Below are 19,365 nucleotides of genomic sequence, written 5' to 3' on the forward strand. Positions count from 1 at the left end.
GCATCAGCCAAGAATCAATACAGACATTTTAGGATTGGAATGGCATCTTCCCTGTGCTACTGATACTTGTATTGGATGTTACAGCCAGAAGTAAATATAGGCTATATCAAAAAAGTATATCGTTGCTGTCGGGTGGCAACCTTGGATGTCTAAGACCACATTTCTAAAACAACAATAGTGAAAATTACCAAATCTACAAGCTCACAACGTGCCACGATACGACGAATTAGCCCTTCACTAAATCCCACCCCAAAAAGCGATTGTCCAATGCCAATCCAAATAGTTTAGCAACGGTTGCTATGCAGGTCAAGCTTTCTTCGCTGCTAACGTGCCTATTGGACAAGGATGGGTTGGGGAGGGACTTAGTGAAGGGCTAATTGTGAGCTTGTACATTTTCCCTATTTTTGTGTGACACTCGACCTTGTGTGTTGAAAAATATATAACAAACGGAAATATGGATATACAAGGTTTCTGCCTGGCAGTAAGGCTATACCAGATAGAAATGGGACTGCAACTGAGTTCAAGGCACGGGAGAACTAACACCACTTCAAAACCGTGACGTTTTTTCATATTCCAGTTTGAACTTGTGTCCTTTATCAGGGCGATGGGCTGCATGTTTTCCTGTCTTCTGCGCCTGTCTATTACGCCCGGCATCAGCAGCAATGGATCAGAGGATTAGGGCAAACAATGAACATAAGAGCTGAGTTAGTGCACCGAGCTTCTGCCTGCGTGGTCACAGGGTTTTTGTGTTTGATTTGACCATGGGCTCGTTCTGAGCCCCGAGGCCGTCCCACCGGTTTAACATCTGCTTCTGTCACCAACGAGCAGGACATGGGGGAGGCAAGGTGACAGGACATGAGAGGACAGCACGAGAACACGTGCCAACGCACACACACACGCACGCACGCACGCAGAGCGGTAGAGGCGGAGCTGCTGGAGATGGGTCTCTCGTGGGGCACCGTGAACCGTGATAGGTGGAGGAACATTATCGATGCCTTATGCCCCATTGGGGGCGAAGAGCATAAGTAAGTAAGTACTTTGTAGATTTAGATTTTTTATTACAAAACATTCATTAACCACGTCAGCCCTATATACTTTGGCTATTTGAAAATAGCCGATCTACAAGCTCAAAGCGGATCGCGGAGTGACTCATTGTGCGCTTGCAGATCTGCCATTTTACCAAAAAGTATAAAAGTAAAGTATATTTTGATGACAATACATAATTTTGTACTTTTAAGTACATTTGTAATACCAGACTTTTACTGATAGATATTGTGCATTGACACTGTCTTTGACTCAAGTAAACATTAGAGTATACATCTTCCATGATGGCTAACTAACGACTAACGACAAACTGTACTCGCATACTAGTTTAGAAGTGCATACCATTTCATACCATTGATGAGGCTTGGAATCAAGTATCTTAATTCTGGGGTGAACAGGTACAAAATGAAAATACCAGATCTATATGCCCAAACGACGCTTTGTGAGCTTTTGATCAGCTATTTTCCACAAAGAGATTTGGAGCAGTGGGAAAAGAGGAGCGGGCCAAGTATAGAGCCATGGAGGACTCCAGTCAACAAAGTAGAAACTGTCTAAGTGGTTAATTAACTTTGGATTAACTATCTTCTACTCGAGGCGCCCATGCCCCTTTTCCACCAAAATAACATTGGTTCTATAGAACTGGTTCCGTTCTAGATTCTTGGAAACTTTGGTTCTCTCACAGAACCGGCGGACATGGTTTTGGTTCCAGTTTCTGAACCAACTTTTAGGGTTCTGAACCAGTTCATTTTCAGTGGAAACACTCTGAACTGTATTAGGCGGGAAAAAAGAACTGAACCTGTTCAACCCTTAGAGTATATATGAATAGAGACGGCACCCGAGTTCTCCTCCCATCCACTTGCATTAAGTTGCTCAAAAGCGCATGAGGCGATTTCACTGTGCATTCTGGGTAGGAACAGAGTGCATTCTGGGATGGATTGGGCCCAAACACATGAACGCGCTGCCGCTGACTATCATTGCAGGCATTCAGCATTCACGTGTCATCGTGAACGTGCACAATGATCAGCGCGTTCATGTGTTTGGGCCCACGCTGCAATATCAAATTTGGCCACTATGTCCATTTCGCCTCAGGGTTTCTCCGGGTGCCGTCTCTATTCATATATACTCTAAGGTTCAACCCTGGTGGAAAAGTGGCAAAAAAAAAAAAAACGCTAGCGTGAAATGATGTTCAAATAAAGGAGAAAAAAGCTTTCTGTGGGTAAGAAGGCGTGTTGCTCAGAAAACACTGGTCCATTGTGCGTGTTTGTCAGGGCATGCCTTATACAAACAGCAACAGGAGCTCTCTCTACCTGTTCTAAATGATGTTTTCAGTGCAAACAGAGAAACAGACAGATGGTAGAGACTCTAGAGAGGCAGACGTCTTTGTAAGCGGGGAGGAGGAGGATGATTGGTCGACTGAGTGCAAATAATAAGTGGACAATGGATTTGATAATGTTCCCCTTCTGTTTGTTTGTCCACTGAATGTTTATTGTGTGTGCGTGCATGTGTGTGCGTATGCGTGATTGCCTGTGAATTGAGTTTGCACTATCTGCGAGTACGCTTGTTGCCCCTGGCCTATATACATGTCACTGGTGTCTGGCAGAAACCTCGTATATCCATAGGGTTCATGTGTTTGGTCCGACGGAGCATTGGTCCGAACGACAACCTACCCAAAACCCTCACCCTAACCCTAACCTCCCCCGGGGCAGCACACCTAAACCTAACCCCAACCCTCTCCCGACCACCAGCGCACCTCGGACCAATGCTCATTCGAACTAATGCTCCGTTGGACCATAGTATGCCTCCCATATCCATGTCCATATTTTTGGCGTAAATGAATGTCCTACTTGATCACACCGACTATACAGTGTCACACAAAAGTATCAGAAATAGCAGATGCACAAGCTCAAGGTGCGTTTTGAGCTTGTAAATCGGAAAATTTTGCAATGTTTGCATACAATGGTAACGGGTGCGTAGGAGAAGACCAAGCGGGGGCCCAAACGCAGTCAACAGAACATACTCCAAATGCAAAAAGAGCCTTTTTTAAAGATATTTCTTTGGCTTTTTCTGCCTTTATTGATAGGTTGAAAGTAATCTGACAGGAAATGGGGAGAGAGATGGGGGGGGGGGGGACACGCGGCAAGGGCCGTTGGGATCGGGAGTCGAGGCCGCGGCACACCGTCAGGCTGGCTCAGCAGCCTAGGTGCCCAGACGGTTGAGCTAACCGTCCGTCTTTAATGGGAATATAACAATGTTTCGGTCTAGTAGACCTTCATCAGTTTATCTTAAGGAACTAAATTAGAGAAAGAGACCATCCTCATAGGCTGTCCCACCTAGGTCAAGGTCAATGTCCCAAGCTGGGCAATTCATTTTACAGCAGATAATAAAAGCTCGAAAAGACAATACAGTAAAACATACAACAACAACAGACATAAAAAGTGCGCCAAGTGTAACTACATATATCCTCACCACCTATACGGTGCACTAATTGGGTCACATGCAGCACAATGTGTTTTCTGTTGCAATTTTTGAATTTGAATACTGGAAAAGTAACAGTTTGACTATTTCCGTCAGTGCCTTACCCCTTATCCCTAAACCTTTTGCCTTTTTTTACCAGCTGCTTGCAAAGCGGCTGGTCATAGAATAGGTATGAAACTTGCGACCCCGAGACTGACACCCTAGTCTCACTGGTGAGTGGGTTGCCAAGTCCGCTTATTTCCAGCCAAGCTTCACCTGTTTTTTCCCTCACAGTTGCTTGGCAGGTTGGGAGGTTGGTTAGCTTATTTCTGTCACGACAGTTGCCAACACTGGCAACCATACTGCCGAGTACTTCTGATTGCTGATTGGTAAATGGTGCATTTATATAGCGCCTTTATTCAAGGCGCTTTACATAGATTGTGCGTTACATTCACCCATTCACACACACATTCATACACCGATTGCGGCGGAAGCCATGCAAGGTACCAACCAGCACATCGGGAGCAATTTGGGGTTCAGTGTCTTGCCCAAGGACACTTCGACATGTAGACAGGAGGAGCCGGGATTCGAACCGCCGACCCATGGATCATTGGACGACCTGCTCTACCTCCTGAGCCACAGTCGCCCCCTGATTGGCTGCCTCGCCTCCAGCAACAACAATATATCCAGGGATAACATCCCATAGAGGAGATAGGCAGCACTGGATGTGAACACAATAGTTCCGCCTTAGAGAATTTTGAAACTCAGACACAGGCAGTTATAGCGTGTCTCAATGTGCGCATATGGCGGGCCGTCTGCATCCGTGCCTGGCGGTGACGGTGTGTGTTTGTGCGTCTCAGCAGCTAGCCAGCTAGCCGCCAGGAGGTATGAGGTGAACAGAGGATTGGTGGGGAAAGGTGGTTTCCATGGCGACCGATGCACTTAAAGAAGTCATTGTGCAGTATCTACTTCACCTTCGCCCGTAGCGGCGGTGGGTTTCCATGCTGCGATGCCAAAAGGTCCTGCCATTCAGGGGGGATGACAATAAAGGCAGACTGGGTATAGAGTATGGATATGCTATGGGTAAATATGTAGATATCTTGTTGTCTTTCTTTGATTCCTGCTTTTTACCAGCTGCTGTGTGTAAGCACAGCTGAGCTGGTCTATTTTCTATCACTTGAAAGTGTACAAATACAACCATATGGACACATAACAGTCCATTTGTACAGTCTCAGAGTCTCAGAGCTTTTTATTTACGCTAAAGACGAGAGGCTGGTCTGCATTCATGCGAGCCCCGGAAGTCATCGGTAACATAGCTCTAAATTGAACGCATTAGAGATATGGACCAGAGCTATGGCTGCAGGTGGTCTCCCTATTTTCCAATGATTCATTTAGATGTCGGGTATATAGAGACCTACTGGTTGACAATTAGTACTGCTTGAAACTCATAATGTCTCCCCTTGGAAAAGCGGAGATTACCTCCTAAATGAGCACTATAAATTTGGTCTCTCGTGCGAGAGAACTTGGTTTGAATCCAGGGAAGGACTTAAAAAGTTATGCATTGCAGCTTTTGGGCAAATTACAAGGTAGTTGCATAGCCAGCTGTTCTTGTTTCTGGTGTGGATTCTGTAGCTAATTGATTGGTAGGCAGAATTAACCAGTTTCAACCTGCAGTGTCTTTATTTTGATGTCATTAAAGGTGGCAAATGTTTCCAAACCTCCTCCCTGGCAGGTGAATCAGTAGGATACAACAGCAGTGACAACACACAGAAATGTGAGTGCAATGGGGAGGAAATAATTGGCATTACGACTAAATTAGGGAGGAAAAAAAGCTACTATAGTAATTCGACGTGTTGTTGTGACATTGTAAACGCATCACCGAGAACCAACCAAGATCCGTGTTCTGTGGTTGAGCGAACATTGCAAGAGGAATGGAGTTCACAGACACTCAGGGTGGGGTTATAACCAGACAACCTTCAGGGATCTGCCACACACCTCCAAGGGAGCATGCTACAGATCTGACAGGACGAGCAAACAACCAGGCTCCCCGTGGATGCCTTCAGAACAGAAGCACGACGACTTCCTGCTGATGATTTACTGCGCTTATAACAGAAACAAGACAAGATAACCCAGCATGACATATACTCTCCCAGATAATTCCAATAGAACCAACTCAGGTGTGTGTGTGCGTGCGTCACGTGCGTGCGTGCGTGCACGAGTGTGTGTGTATGTGTCAAGGAGGGAATCAAGAGGATTTATTTGTCACTAACTCTCAGTGTTGAAAAGTAACTTAGTTATTACTCAAAGTAATATTACCTTTTTCCAGTAACTAGTAATATAAGTAATTAGCCTGCTTTCACATTTTCAGTAGGAATATTACAGTTACTATTTTCCAAAAGTAACTCGTTCTTATTTTCACGAGCCTTGTCCTGAGTTCTCCTGACGCTTTCAATGGCGATTCATTGTGTATGTGTGTGTGTGTGTGTGTGTGTGTGTAATCGGAGAACTCAGTTTTGCTTTTACTTCACCTTTTTTAAATTGAATAGAGAGTATAGTTGTTAAGAGTTTAAACTAGATGAAGTAGGAATGCTATAGTTTAAACACCAAAGTACCGAAACCATGTACTTCATTAGTAAACAATATCCTGAAATATCATTGGTAGGCCTACTATCATTGTTATTCACATACTCACCTTTTTATCATAATCTAGCTGACCATTTAATCGCACAAAATCTGGAAATGAACTATAACATCTGTGGGTTTGACATACTATACTGACAGCATGTTAGCATAACGATGAAGACATTGAAACTTGTTTCTCTCCACTTTTCGCTACGGCGAGTTGGTGAACCGGTGAGTTCTCCGGTATTCTGTGTGTATACTATACGCAGATGGAGAACCAACCAATTTGAGGAGGGAAACGGAAAGGGAGCCATTAGAGCAAAATTAGCTCTGATTGCCACAACATTGTTTTGCTGGGGGAGCAGCGCACTGTGAAATGACCAAATGTTGCATTCTGCACTACCAGTCTGGCCGTTTCCTGCGAGGAAGAGGTGGGCGCCTGCAGTCGCAGGGAACGGGAATTAAGCGACGCGACTGTGAATACATTTACCATTATCATCTGTCTCCAACTCGCTCTTGTCATCTCCGATTTGTTCCCCATGCAGCTCCATCTCAGTTGCTACTTCACAACGCGACACGCGATGCCTGATGAGGAGCCGTGTCTGTCAAAGTGAGACATCCAGTACATTTGGACACAAATTGATGTTATGCCATGGAGCTCTGCCAAAACATTTGCGAAAGGCATAAAAATGAGAAATGATTGTAGAACGTTGTTTTCGGAATCGTTGTGCTATAGACTTAAAGGAGAATTTCGTGCTAGAAGGCTTTCTTACCTTTATTTGTAGTTGTTGCGTCCCCACCAAAGAGGTCCAACATGCATTATTAGCTATTTCCCCTACCCGACCATAGGCCCTCAATGGGGCATTGGGTTTTAGTGCTAATTCGCTTATTTCCATCGCTCGAAAATCCACTCAAATTTTTTTGTATATATCCTCTCTTCATAATGTAAATAGTATCCCAAACGGCACAACGCCGTTGCTGTGTTCCAGCCGTAAAGCGTGAACTCTCGTCTATCGCGAGACTTCGCGAGCTCCATCCACTTGCATGGAGCTTGCAAAGTCTCGCAAATTAGCACTAAAACCCAACGCCCCATTCAGGACTTATGGTCGGGTAGGGCAGCTGGCTTTTTTTCTTCACAAAATAACAACTGGACCACTTTTATGGGGACTAAACAACTGCATCCAAAGGTGAGAAAGCCTTCTAGCACGAAATTCTCCTTTAACTTCTTGCTTGGCAAAATAGTCTCCAAAATAGACATTATAATTAATTGGGACGGAGCGCTGTCCCTGTTTCACTCTTTTCTCAGTTCTAAAACTGTTGAGCCATAGACATGGGCAGCTGTGACACAATGGTTGCCAACTCACTCTTGTCATCACCGCTTTGTTCCGTAGCTCGAATCTTGGATGCTACTTCGCACCCTAGTGTCCATATTCTGCCATAAAGATTCAGTGAAAATAGCAGCAACCTGCAGCTCAAGGCTTGTACTGTAGGTCTATTGGCAAAATTATTTAGCGTGAAAACAGGGGCCTTAGTATAGAGCACTGCTGGTTTAAGTGGTTAAGAGTTATTATGTGCATCAAAAGGAGACATCCAGTGCATTTGGACACAAAAGAATATGTTAACGCCAGCTCTGAGTCTCACAAAACATGTATTGCAAGCACAAATATGTGGAAAATATAGTACTTTTGAAGGAATAGTTGTGTTAGACTTAACTTCTTGCTCAGCAAAATACAAGTCTCCAAAATGGACATGTAGCATCTTTGGGATGGAGCACTGTCCCCATTTCACTCTTTTCTCGGCTGTAAAACTATTCAGCCGTAGACTTGGGCAGCTGTGCCACAATGGTTGCCAACTAGGCTATTCCAAAGACGAGTTTGTGAATGTGTGCGCATGCAGTCACAAAAGCACTCTCTTACGCCACGCACGCACATACACACACACACGCGCGCACGCACACACACACACGCGCGCACGCACACAGCTCCACTTATTTATTCTTTTACTTTTCTGGTTTTTTGTGTGTGTGCAGCAGAAGCAGAAATGGGTTGCTTTGGGTAAGTGGTGGCCGGCTCAGCCAGTTAGTGCTCTGACCATCTGCTCCTGGTGATTGGTGAGTCTCAAGTGTTAATCCAACTCGTCCCGTCATGCCTCGCTTTCTCTCTTCCATCGGATCAAAGAAATATAGTCTGTTCTGTATTCCAATGCGGAGAAGTATCATTCAAACTTTAATAAAAGAAAGCCATGACTAGTCACACACACACACACACACGTCACACACACACACACACACACACACACACACACACACACACACACACACACACACACACACACACACACACACACACACACACACACACACACCATAAACTTTAGCTAATTACATGCTGAAGTTCTTTGTCAATAGACAGTCTTGGTTTTCATTAACAAAATTAAGTGTTGGCCACTCTTTCAACACTGAATATTTTCTAACATAGCCTACACAAAAACGTGTGCGTCGCTAAATAGGCTGATTGTTTATTGGATTGTTGAATTGATTAATCGTCGTACTTCACTCAACCCGTCACCAAAGCAAGCCTGAATAACTTTTCTGCAATCATTTGTGCTTACCTTGGGGGAAAAAACTACTTCTAAGTAAGCACATTCTTTTCTATTTGAGATTTTTCATTGTCTGCCTGCATTCTACACATGCCATTCTGGATAGAAATGTAATGCATTACACCGTCATACTGGGACCTACTGTCTAGTTGTAGTTTGTTGCTGTGTGCAGAAAGCTGTTATTACTTCCACCAGGCCAGATGGATGAAGGCCAGAGATATATTACACTCTCAGTATAGGCCAAGGAAGAACCTTTTTTTATCGGCCTCATTGTGGCGCTATAACAGGGCCCTTCATGTTTTGGCCTGTAGCTCTTGAACCGTAGGTTGTACATTAAATATTTTACTGTACGATTCCTTGGCTCATTACACAACTCCTCATATTATAGACCACACTCATTTCCGTCTGTCAAGATTTTCTCCTGTTGCCAAAAAGGTTCACACAAAGTGTTACACATTATCTCTGGACGCATGTGATCAAATGTATACGCACTTTTAAAGTGTGGTGTATACTTCATGTATTACTGTAGGTCATGAGACCATAGCTTTTGTTTCAAATCTGTATTAAAATGTCTTACATGTTTACATCCTATGCTCAATGTTTGTGCTCTTTCATGTTGTTTGCTTTTATGTTGCACGGTTTTTCCATGTCCGGAGGACCACAATGGAAATAAGGCTTCAGGTTTTATTGTGTTTATTATCGTCAGTGATGATGAAACAATTTTGACTTATGTTTCTTGAAGTGCTCTTTTCTGTGCTATCACAAAATAAACTCAATCAATCTACAGCAGTAGTGACGAGATTGCAAAATGGTTGAATGTGGCCCAGGAGCCAATATCTACCTTATTTTGCTTGTAAACACGTATATACACCCCCCCCCCCCCTTACACACACACACACACACACACACACACACACACACACACACACACACACACACACACACACACACACACACACACACACACACACACACACACACACACACACACACACACACACACACACACACACACACACACACACACACACACACAATATGAATAATATGCATTCATTCGCCCATATACTGTACATCTTGAAAACCAAATTTGTGTCTGAGTGTGTGTGGATGCCTATGCAAATGGGTACCACTGTGCGTATGTTTACCAATAAAAATGCAATTTCTTTTCCTCTGCGAGAACTGCATGAAATGACCCCATCTGTACCACTGTTTATACATTCATTTGTAATATTCAGGCATCGCATAAAAGATTGCATTTATCACCGAGATGGCCAGGGAGAATCAATAGCGCTCCTGTCTGGAGAGGGAAGCAGCTAGGATGCACCATGATAAATTGGAGAAATATACAAAAGACAAAATATGGAAGAAGGAAAAAAAAGATTAATATTTAGAGGAATATTAGGATTTGACGGTCCCTCGATTAAATATTCAGTGTTATGTGTTTTCTATAATACTCGGGGAGCGTTGAAATTGATGGTTCCCTGCATGGGTACTTGACCTCCATAGATAGTTTGGAGAAATCCTTGCTTACCGACATTTAAATTGTAAACACAACACAAACCCAAAGGCCATAAGAGATGCTGTGGTTAGTGATTATGGGGCATTTTACTCTGCGTACGTGCGTGCGTGCGTGCGTGCGTGCGTGCGCGTGCGTGCGTGCGTGCGTGCGTGCGTGCTTGTAACATCTACATAAAGATTGGCCGGCTGAATGACACTTTGATCATTTTAGATTTGAATTCAAACACAACATCTCATGTGATTATGAAACAAAAATCCGGGGGATAGCACTTAGCATTCCAAAAGTATCAAAAATAGCTACACTACATGACATAGAACAAGTAACTAAGTTACAAGGTATCAAAAATAGCAAAGCTATTACAGTACAAGCTCACAACCAAAATATCTCATTTCTAAACAGGGATTGTCAGTTAATAAGCTAGACACAAGCTAGTGACCACGTACAGTAGCTTACTGTGTATGACCACAAAAGGCTGACTGGATGCTGCTCCATCACTTTAGACAGCACCACAATGATCCACAAATTAGACAGCACCACAATGATCTGGTCACCAGAGGCACTAAAGCACCTGCGCTTTAGGTGGCCACTCTACCACCATCATGGACACTCGAATAAGCTCTCAAGGGAAAGGCAAGCTTCACAACATTCACCACTTATTTTTGAGGGACTTATTTTTTGAGTGCCCATGCTTTGTATGTTTGTACCATGGCAATGATTTGATTGGCTGAGCACAGAATGTGATGTATGATGATGAGAGCGCCCCTCACTTCACACGAGTGTGAATTTTTTACATGCTATACAGGGCATTGTCTTGGCTTCCCTGATTGGCCAACCCGACACATCGGCTTGCATATCGTTTGTGCCACTGGTCCTATATCAGTGCTAGCACATATGACATTTACAGAACAATCCTTAACTGATGAAGTTTCGTCTACGGTTTTCCTGGTGTGAAGAATGCTGCACTGGACGGTGCATCTGAAAGGACCAGAGAGAGACTATGATCATGCTGACGTGGCAGTGGGGTACAAGGTGTACTCCTTTGGAGTCCCGGACAGGGAGACCACCATAGTGAACTATGGGGATCCAATTGCAGTCCACGTCTTTAACACAGTGTCTCTGCGCTGGATGAAGTTGCCCCCAGTGAGAACAGGAAGAGAATGTCACCTTGAGGTCCCCTCGATGCGCTGGGGATTCACAGCTGTGCTGATAGAAGATATCATCTACATCTGGGGCGGGGGTACTTCAATGGAGTATTGCAATGTGCTTTATGGCTTTGATGTCCACACCTACAGATGGTTCAAGCCCACGGTTTCTGGAACTGTCCCAGAGGAGAGGTGCGGCCACTCAGCTTGTGTCTTGGGAAAGAGTATGTATATATTTGGAGGACACACAAGGCTGACTGGATACTGCACCAATTACGTCCACAAGTTGGACACCACCACAATGCTCTGGTCTCAAATTAACACCAAAGGCAACCCAGCACCTGCTTCGGACGGGCACTCTGCCACCATCATCGGGACAAGGATGTTTGTATTTGGTGGCCAAGGGGACGAATGGGACCTCTACAACAACATCAGAGTGTTTGACACAGAGGCAAACTGCTGGCTAAACACACCTTATGCACAGATTCTTCCAGAAGGAAGATCATGTCATTCAGCCTTTGCCTTCAATGAAGAGCTGTACATATTTGGTGGTCGCCTTCTGAACTTGACATTCAATGATCTGTGGAAATTCAACCCAGAGAACATCTCTTGGAAGAAGGTTCAGCCAAAGGGGAAAGTTCCAAGTTCAATGATGTCTAGCATGGGCTGTTGCAAGGTGGGAAGTAGTATCATCCTCTTTGGAGGATACAAACACACAAACATTCTAGACGTAAAGATTGAACATGGTGATGTTGAGGTATCCGACCTGTACATCTTAAACCTCAGTCCTAATCTAAAGATGTTATGCAAGTTAGCAGTTATTCAGTATGGTCTGAGGCGGTCGGGACTTCCACATGACATCAGGTGGGAACTGTCAGCCATGACTACCAACAGCAACAGAAAAAAGAACAGCACACTAAATGAATACCAAAGACCAAGTTCCAGGAAATGGAACAAAAGAAAGAGAGAGACGAGATCGCCTCTCTTAAAAAGGCCCCCTTCATTCAGATGGGAATTAAAGCATGAATGGGCTCAGTGATATGCACCAGGAAACAAGCAGCAGATACAGGAGAATAGAGAACTCGACTACCGACTGCCAGAGGAGTCATGGCTGCAAAGATCTGCAAGAACATAAACTTCTATGCTCAGTTGAGCTCCATCAGGAATTAAGCAGAGATGCTTTGGGAAAAGGAATGGACCATTATGAAAGATGACTTCAGGAAACTAACTGTGAGTGGGAGAGGAAAACGACTGCAAAGGTGGAGATCTTTGTGTTTTTGTTTTGTTTTTGGGAGGGCAGTTGACAGACAAAATTACATGTGACAAGTAGTCTGATATGTACTGGGGGTCAGCTGCGATAAGGGGTATAGTGTGGTACTGTAACGTCTGTTACTTGGTGATCCACAGGTATTTTTGTTTGTCTTTTGTTTGTTTGTTTGTTTGTTTGTTTCTTTCTCTGTTTATTTCTTTCTGCTGCTCTGTCATGTTTCAGGTATATAAGCTATGTGAGCACTGAGCAGTGTAGATATGAGCTCAGAATTGCTATAGTTACTTTCTAATGGCTTTTCAAGTTGTATCCAAACTTTTTAGAAAAAGGCTGACGCACACCTCAAAAGGTTGGTGACAGGTGTGTAGGACAAAGTGCTTATATTCAAAAGGGGATCTCTGAATGACAAAGAAGAGGACCTGTTGCTCTTTATTCAACATTTCGGTCTGTTTGTTTGTCCTTAAGGTCCAACGGCCAAAATGTTAAATAAAGAGCACAATGTTTTGCAAGTTCCTGACAGTGTTCCTGACTCTTTGTCATTGAGAGAGATCCCCTTTTAAACAATACAAAGATTCTCAACCTGACTCAAACTTGTTGGGAAGACAGAGAATCTGTAGGACCAGAACACACAACTCAAAGAAAATCTACATAGTGTTGTGAGAGTGAGTTTTGGCACACATTGAGAAACAGGAATTGCACCAAACCCAGAGAGCTGCAACAGAAAAAATAGTAACACACTAAATAAATGCCAGAGACCAAGTTGCAGGAACATAAAACAATGCACTCTACTGTAGCTTGTTCCACAGCTTGGGGGATACAGCGGAGAACCATCAGTCGGGGTGACTGATGGTCTTTGGGTCAACAACAAACCACATGTAAACCTCAAAGACTTTGCGAGGGTATTGATAAAAGCTCAACTAAGTGTAAGTACTGTACAATGGTAGAACCCATTTAGAGGTTTAAATGCAAACATTAAGATTATGAATGACTCAACAACAACAAAATACAGGGAGCCAGTGGTGTGACTTGTGAGGAATGAATGGGAGAGATACTGTATGTGGTCACATTTGCGAGCCAAGGTTAGTGATGAATGTTGATTTCCAGAGAAACCAGGTGTAAAGAGGCATCACAGGGTCCAAACAACATGTCCTCAGTTTTGCTTTCACGAAAATGTTAAAGGTTCCGTTTAAGGCCAACATCTGATATAAAATAAATCCTATTCTTTATACTTGTACTAACTTTATACATAAAGCCTGAGTCCTTTAGTTAATGGACTGTAAAAAAAATCACACCCATGTGAAGTGAGTGGTGCCTTTCATCATGATGGTGTATGATGATGAAGTCACATGACAGTAACCACAGTAACCGTACAGACTAATGCTAGACTAATAGACTAATGATACACACATAGGCACGTGTTGGAGCGGTTAGCACCGCTCACAATTATGACATAGTGAACCGTCACGTGACCCATTGGTATCCTTGTAGACCCGTTTTGAACACACCTTTTGGCTTTTTGGAACTTCCGGTCAGGAAACGACTGCTATTGGCTGCAACCCCAGCAAGGGCGGGACTTCACTCAGTAGACCCAGTAGAAGCCCTAGAAACAAACCCTACTTTATCATTAAATTTAACAATTTAAAACAAAGTATTATGAAATATTTACTAAGGCAATACAATCAAGTGTAAAGTCTGGCCAAAACCTTGGAGGTTAATGGAGGCTATCAGGCACTGAAATATCTACATCTGCTGGGCCGCTATTAAACTGCAAGTAATTTCGTTCTTCTGCATGAGCTTCAATTTCAAGAGCTCTCCCTTGCCACATGATTTGTAATGGTGGAACTGATGACCGATTTTGAGACTTATGGCTGAATATTGACACGATGAGACTGATTTAAGCTGCCCGTGTCGACACTGCTTGTTGAGGTCTGAAGAGAAGAACTCCATGGTGGCATTTACTGGTGTGCAGATTTGATTCATTTTCATCACATGTTGAACTTTTGAGCCAGCACCCTAGTAGGACTGGGATGTGTGTGTGTGTGTGTGTGTGTGTGTGTGTGTGTGTGTGTGTGTGTGTGTGTGTGTGTGTGTGTGTGTGTGCGTGTGTGTGTGTGTGTGTGTGTGTGTGAGAGAGAGAGACTAGTCATGGCTTTCTTTTATTAAAGTTTGAATGATACTTCTCTGCATTGGAATACCGAACAGACTATATTTCTGTGTGTGCTTGCGCGTGTTATGCTTTTTCCTCAAAGGTTTAAGGCCATCCATGCTTTGATGTCCCCAAGACATCAAAGGCAATCACACAATAAAATCAGGGAGCTGGTATCAATTGTGAGTCATCTGCATAAAAATGATAAGAAATGTCATGTTAAAAAAAGCAATCCCAGAGGGAGACCATACAGGGGAAAAGATGAGAAGATGGAAAATTCAACCTTGGGGAAGACAGAGGTGTCCAAATTAGGTTTTGACTTGCATCATCCAAGGAATCCAGGGAAAATACATTTAGATTATATGACCTGTGGTTCAAGTCCAAATGTTAAGTGGGCTGGTATAGCACCACCATGAATCATAATATTATATTTGAAAAATGTGCGCACGCGCACACACACACACACACACACACACACACACACACACACACACACACACACACACACACACACACACACACACACACACACACACACACACACACACACACACACACACACACACACACACACACACACACACACACACCTAATTCTCCATATATGGACACAAAAAGGACAGACAGAGGTTAAACCGGGTGCTGTGACAACGGATGTGTATTGCAGATGCTATAGGATGGGGAAAATTATTCCTGATTTTCATTTTTCCCAACTTGCATCGTTCCCAAGTTGGCCAGTGTTCCCAAGTTGGCCGGTGTTCCCAAGTACTTGGGAACGCCGACTGGCTAGCCGATTCGACTGGTATCAACCGACAAGACCGCAGTTATCAGTTAGGATCAGCACGACTTTTTCGGACGAGTATGGGCATGCTCTGCCGACCCAACGGATCAGTCGGTAGTTCTCCGTGATTATTTCGCTTGATAATCAGTGATGTCCTGGTCAAGGTTTCCCCCTGGTGGACGTGTCATTTCCAACTATTGTCGGCGCATGGAAACTAGGAGCTACTAATATATACTATTCTCTGCCTATTGGGACGTAACTCGGACGGCGCTGAGTCGGGTCTGGTGGCCTTCGCAACGCTCAGCACGGCAAAATAAATTAAAACATCTAATGAATATAGGACTACAGTGGAAATGCGTCCCCACTCCCCAAGACTTTTTGTGTTATTTTAGCCTAAATGTTTTACTGTGCTGTTTAAATGATTTAACTAATCAAGTATTCAATCAATCATTAAAACTATCTTTATTTAGATGCAGGGCTATTCATAAAACATTCAGGGCTGTAGCGTAGCTTGGGCATCTATCCATCCATCCATCCATCCATCCATCCATCCATCTCAATAGAGCACCGAAGTCCTGACGTCACTGTCAGTAGAGGGCGTCAGTCCACAGGTTCATGTACTTTTTATTTGCATTGAAATCTCCATAGGGGGATTTTAGATCGCCTCATATAAGAAGTGTTTTTGAAAAATAAACCGATCACCCCGGCCTTTTCACTCATATGGATATGAAGCATCGACTGAAGGTGGAAATGTACAAATATACCCAAAGAGTAACAAAATAAGCGTTAGAAACGAGTCAAACAACCCAGAGACTACATTTCCGGGTAGGGGGGGTGGCTGCATCTGCCCGTCCGTCAGAAACTGAATGTCAATTACGTTTATTTTATTTTTATTTTATTGATATTTAATGTTTCGTGGTTAGTACGAGTCGAGTCACCACCAGCTGAGCTTACGTCAACGAGGAATCTCAGGAATGCAATGTGTTGACAGCTGGGCGTGACGTATATTAGCAGCGACATTGCCTTCATATGTAGTTTCAAGGCTTTTGCGGCCACATTAATTCCATTTTCTCCAGAAACTGGCTGTATCAAATATGAATGGACATCATTAACGACGCACAGCCACTCCCCTGACAGAAAGGCCGGGGTGGTCGGTTTATTTTTCAAACACAGTTCTTATATGAAGCGACCTAAAATCGCCCTAAAAAATACATGAACCTGTGTGTTGGTGCCCTCTACTGAAAGTGACGTCAGACTTCGGTGCTCTATTGTTTGCTCGCTTTGTCTGTCTGTCTCGCTCTATGTGTGCTCGGTGAGACGACAGCCATCCATGTCTGTCTCCTACAGCTTTGGTGGCCTCTCGGTGGGATGGGAAGTGAAGTGTTGATTGGTACCCTGCTGGCAAATGGCAGGGGAGAGGAGGCTGCCCGCTGATACATGCTCATGTGCGAGAGCACAGCCCTCTCGGCCTTGGCCTGGCAGGAACAAACGAGATGGTGAGGAACACGAGCTAATGATAAAGCTGAAAAGAAGAACGCCACTGAAGGGTTGAATCTTTTAGCTCCTTCTGTTTGTGTTAAGTTTCGCTTAACCCAGGGACCCAGTTTGATTATGCATAAGGCCATGGACTCCGTTTGGCATGATCTCTGGAACTCCAATTTAAAAACACTTATTTAAATCTGAGTGTACAAATGCGACAAAATGGACCTGGATGTATTTGTTCCCCATTTGTACACCCACATGGAGGCCCCCTTACCCGACATTGAGAAACATGGGCTTAACCACATGGACAGATTGGACACCAGGAGTCAACTAAGTATATAGGGTTTAATTGGTAGATTAAACACTTATATTATTATACACAAATTAAATATTACACTGGCATCTGGCATTACACCAAAAAAGGCAATAATGAGTGCACAGTGCACACTACAACCGCAGACTGGAGAACATTGACATTTCAATGAACAACACATCACAGTGTGACACATTGTGACCTTGTAGATCAGTTGTCGGTATGCAACACCAGCATGTAACCAAGTAAGTCAGGCATGTTGTTAACTCATTGGTCTGAGAAAGCTTTTGCTTTACCAGTTCAAGTGTGGCAGTTGAAGAGACAGTCTTCATCTTCATTTCTTTCCGCAGTTCAACTTCCATTGAAGTGTATTCCATGTCTTTCTATTTTTCTTTTAATGAATACACAGTCAAATCCTTACCTTAGCCTTAATTTTACTCAGGCATGCAGAGGGAGTGGCTTTTGGGGCTTGGGCCACTGCCCCTTTGTCTCAAAGTGCTCCTTTCTCCCCCCCAAAAATGACAGGCTGTAAAATAAATAAACATATCATATTTATAAGGGCCACGGATGATCCATGGCCCTTATGCAATATTATATATTATATCTACATTTCTGGTGTGAAATGGCACGAGGAACGGACCACACAAAAATACCACCCTCAAAAATCGGCACGCTACGTGCGCTCACATGTGCCCTTTTCTTGGGTATGGGCCACTGCCCCCTCAGTGGCGAGTGTACAAATCTCCCCAAATGGACTGTTACTTGTAACATGCACACAAGCTGAACAAGCTGACCTTCCTGGCAAGGAAGTCTAGCTCTTTAGTTGGAGTTCAACTGGACAATCTGGAGGTGGTTACAGAGGGTACGAGTACAAGGAGGCGGCTGGACGCTATCCCGATGAGCTCCTCCCACGCCCTGCTAGTGGGGGTGAGGAGCACATTCAGCCCCACACTCATCGTCTCCCGTCTCAAAACAAAGTGACTTGGACAGGCCTTTGTGCCAGTAGCCATCAGGCTTCACAACCAAGCCTGTGCGTTAAAGACTCCCGCTCCTGGCATTATTACCCACAGACAGCTGAGATGTAGTCACAACTGAACCATGACAGATGCTTCAAGGATAACGGTTTCATGGTTGATAGCCTGTACAATAATTTATTATCCAGATATTCACTGTTGCAACTGACACTATGGGCTCCATCTTGCCCCTTACCCATTATCCCTACATTTATTTGCCATTTTTTACTATTTTAGAACATTTAAAAATAGTTCAACTATAGCCAATCTACATCGACAAGTTGTTAGCTTGTAGATCGGCTATTTGTACTATTTTAAAATGTTTTAAAACAGTAAAAAATGGCAAATACGTTTAGGGATAAGGGGTAAGGGGTGGCGAAAGATATAGGGCTATATATATATATATATATATATATATATATACATACACATACATATATATATGCAAATTCCAGCTTTTCACCAGAGGAGAAAAACGCATGTCTGAAATAAGTGTCAGAGCTGAAATTGACATGTTGGTGGCAGATTGTACATTATTCTTACCATTATATGAACTCAGACCAAGTGCAGATGGCCAGGGTCTATTTATTTCATCGTTATTTGATCTTATTCTTATCTCGCTACTCTTAAACCTGCACATATCCTGTGTTTCATTCTTACTGCAGCTGCTACTATTGTATGCACCTGGATCTCCCCGGCATGATCAATAAAGGTCTATTCTATCTTATCTTATATCACAGTGAGGTGTTTTTGTGTGTTGGTTTAAAGGAGGGGTGGTGGGAGATGCAGGAAGACTAATCTCATTGAAGTTGATGCCAATGTTCCGCTGGTCGCCTGCCCGCCTCTGTCACAGGGAACGCGATTAGGCTGAGAGGGTACAGCTCAAAGGTCAGAGCGGTCATCATGGGATCGGTTTGGCTGGCTATCAAGACACAGAGATTACCATGAAGAGCATGAGCGACAGACTGAGTGACGACAGCC

The 19,365-nt window shown here is 43.7% G+C and overlaps 1 protein-coding gene across 1 annotated transcript; it reads left to right on the plus strand.

The window, feature by feature from the left end:
- Nucleotides 1-11,194: 11,194 nt before the first annotated feature.
- Nucleotides 11,195-19,087, plus strand: LOC306938084 (kelch domain-containing protein 3-like; the record flags this gene model as incomplete). The annotated part of the gene is made up of 2 exons (XM_079522100.1): nt 11,195-12,275; nt 19,050-19,087. 2 exons carry the CDS (start codon nt 11,195-11,197, stop codon nt 19,085-19,087), a joined length of 1,119 nt encoding a protein of 372 aa, XP_079378226.1.
- Between the last annotated feature and the right edge of the window lie 278 nt (nt 19,088-19,365).

The sequence above is a fragment of the Electrona antarctica genome (assembly GCF_951216825.1).
Source record: "Electrona antarctica genome assembly, chromosome: 15".
Classification (NCBI taxonomy): domain Eukaryota; kingdom Metazoa; phylum Chordata; class Actinopteri; order Myctophiformes; family Myctophidae; genus Electrona; species Electrona antarctica.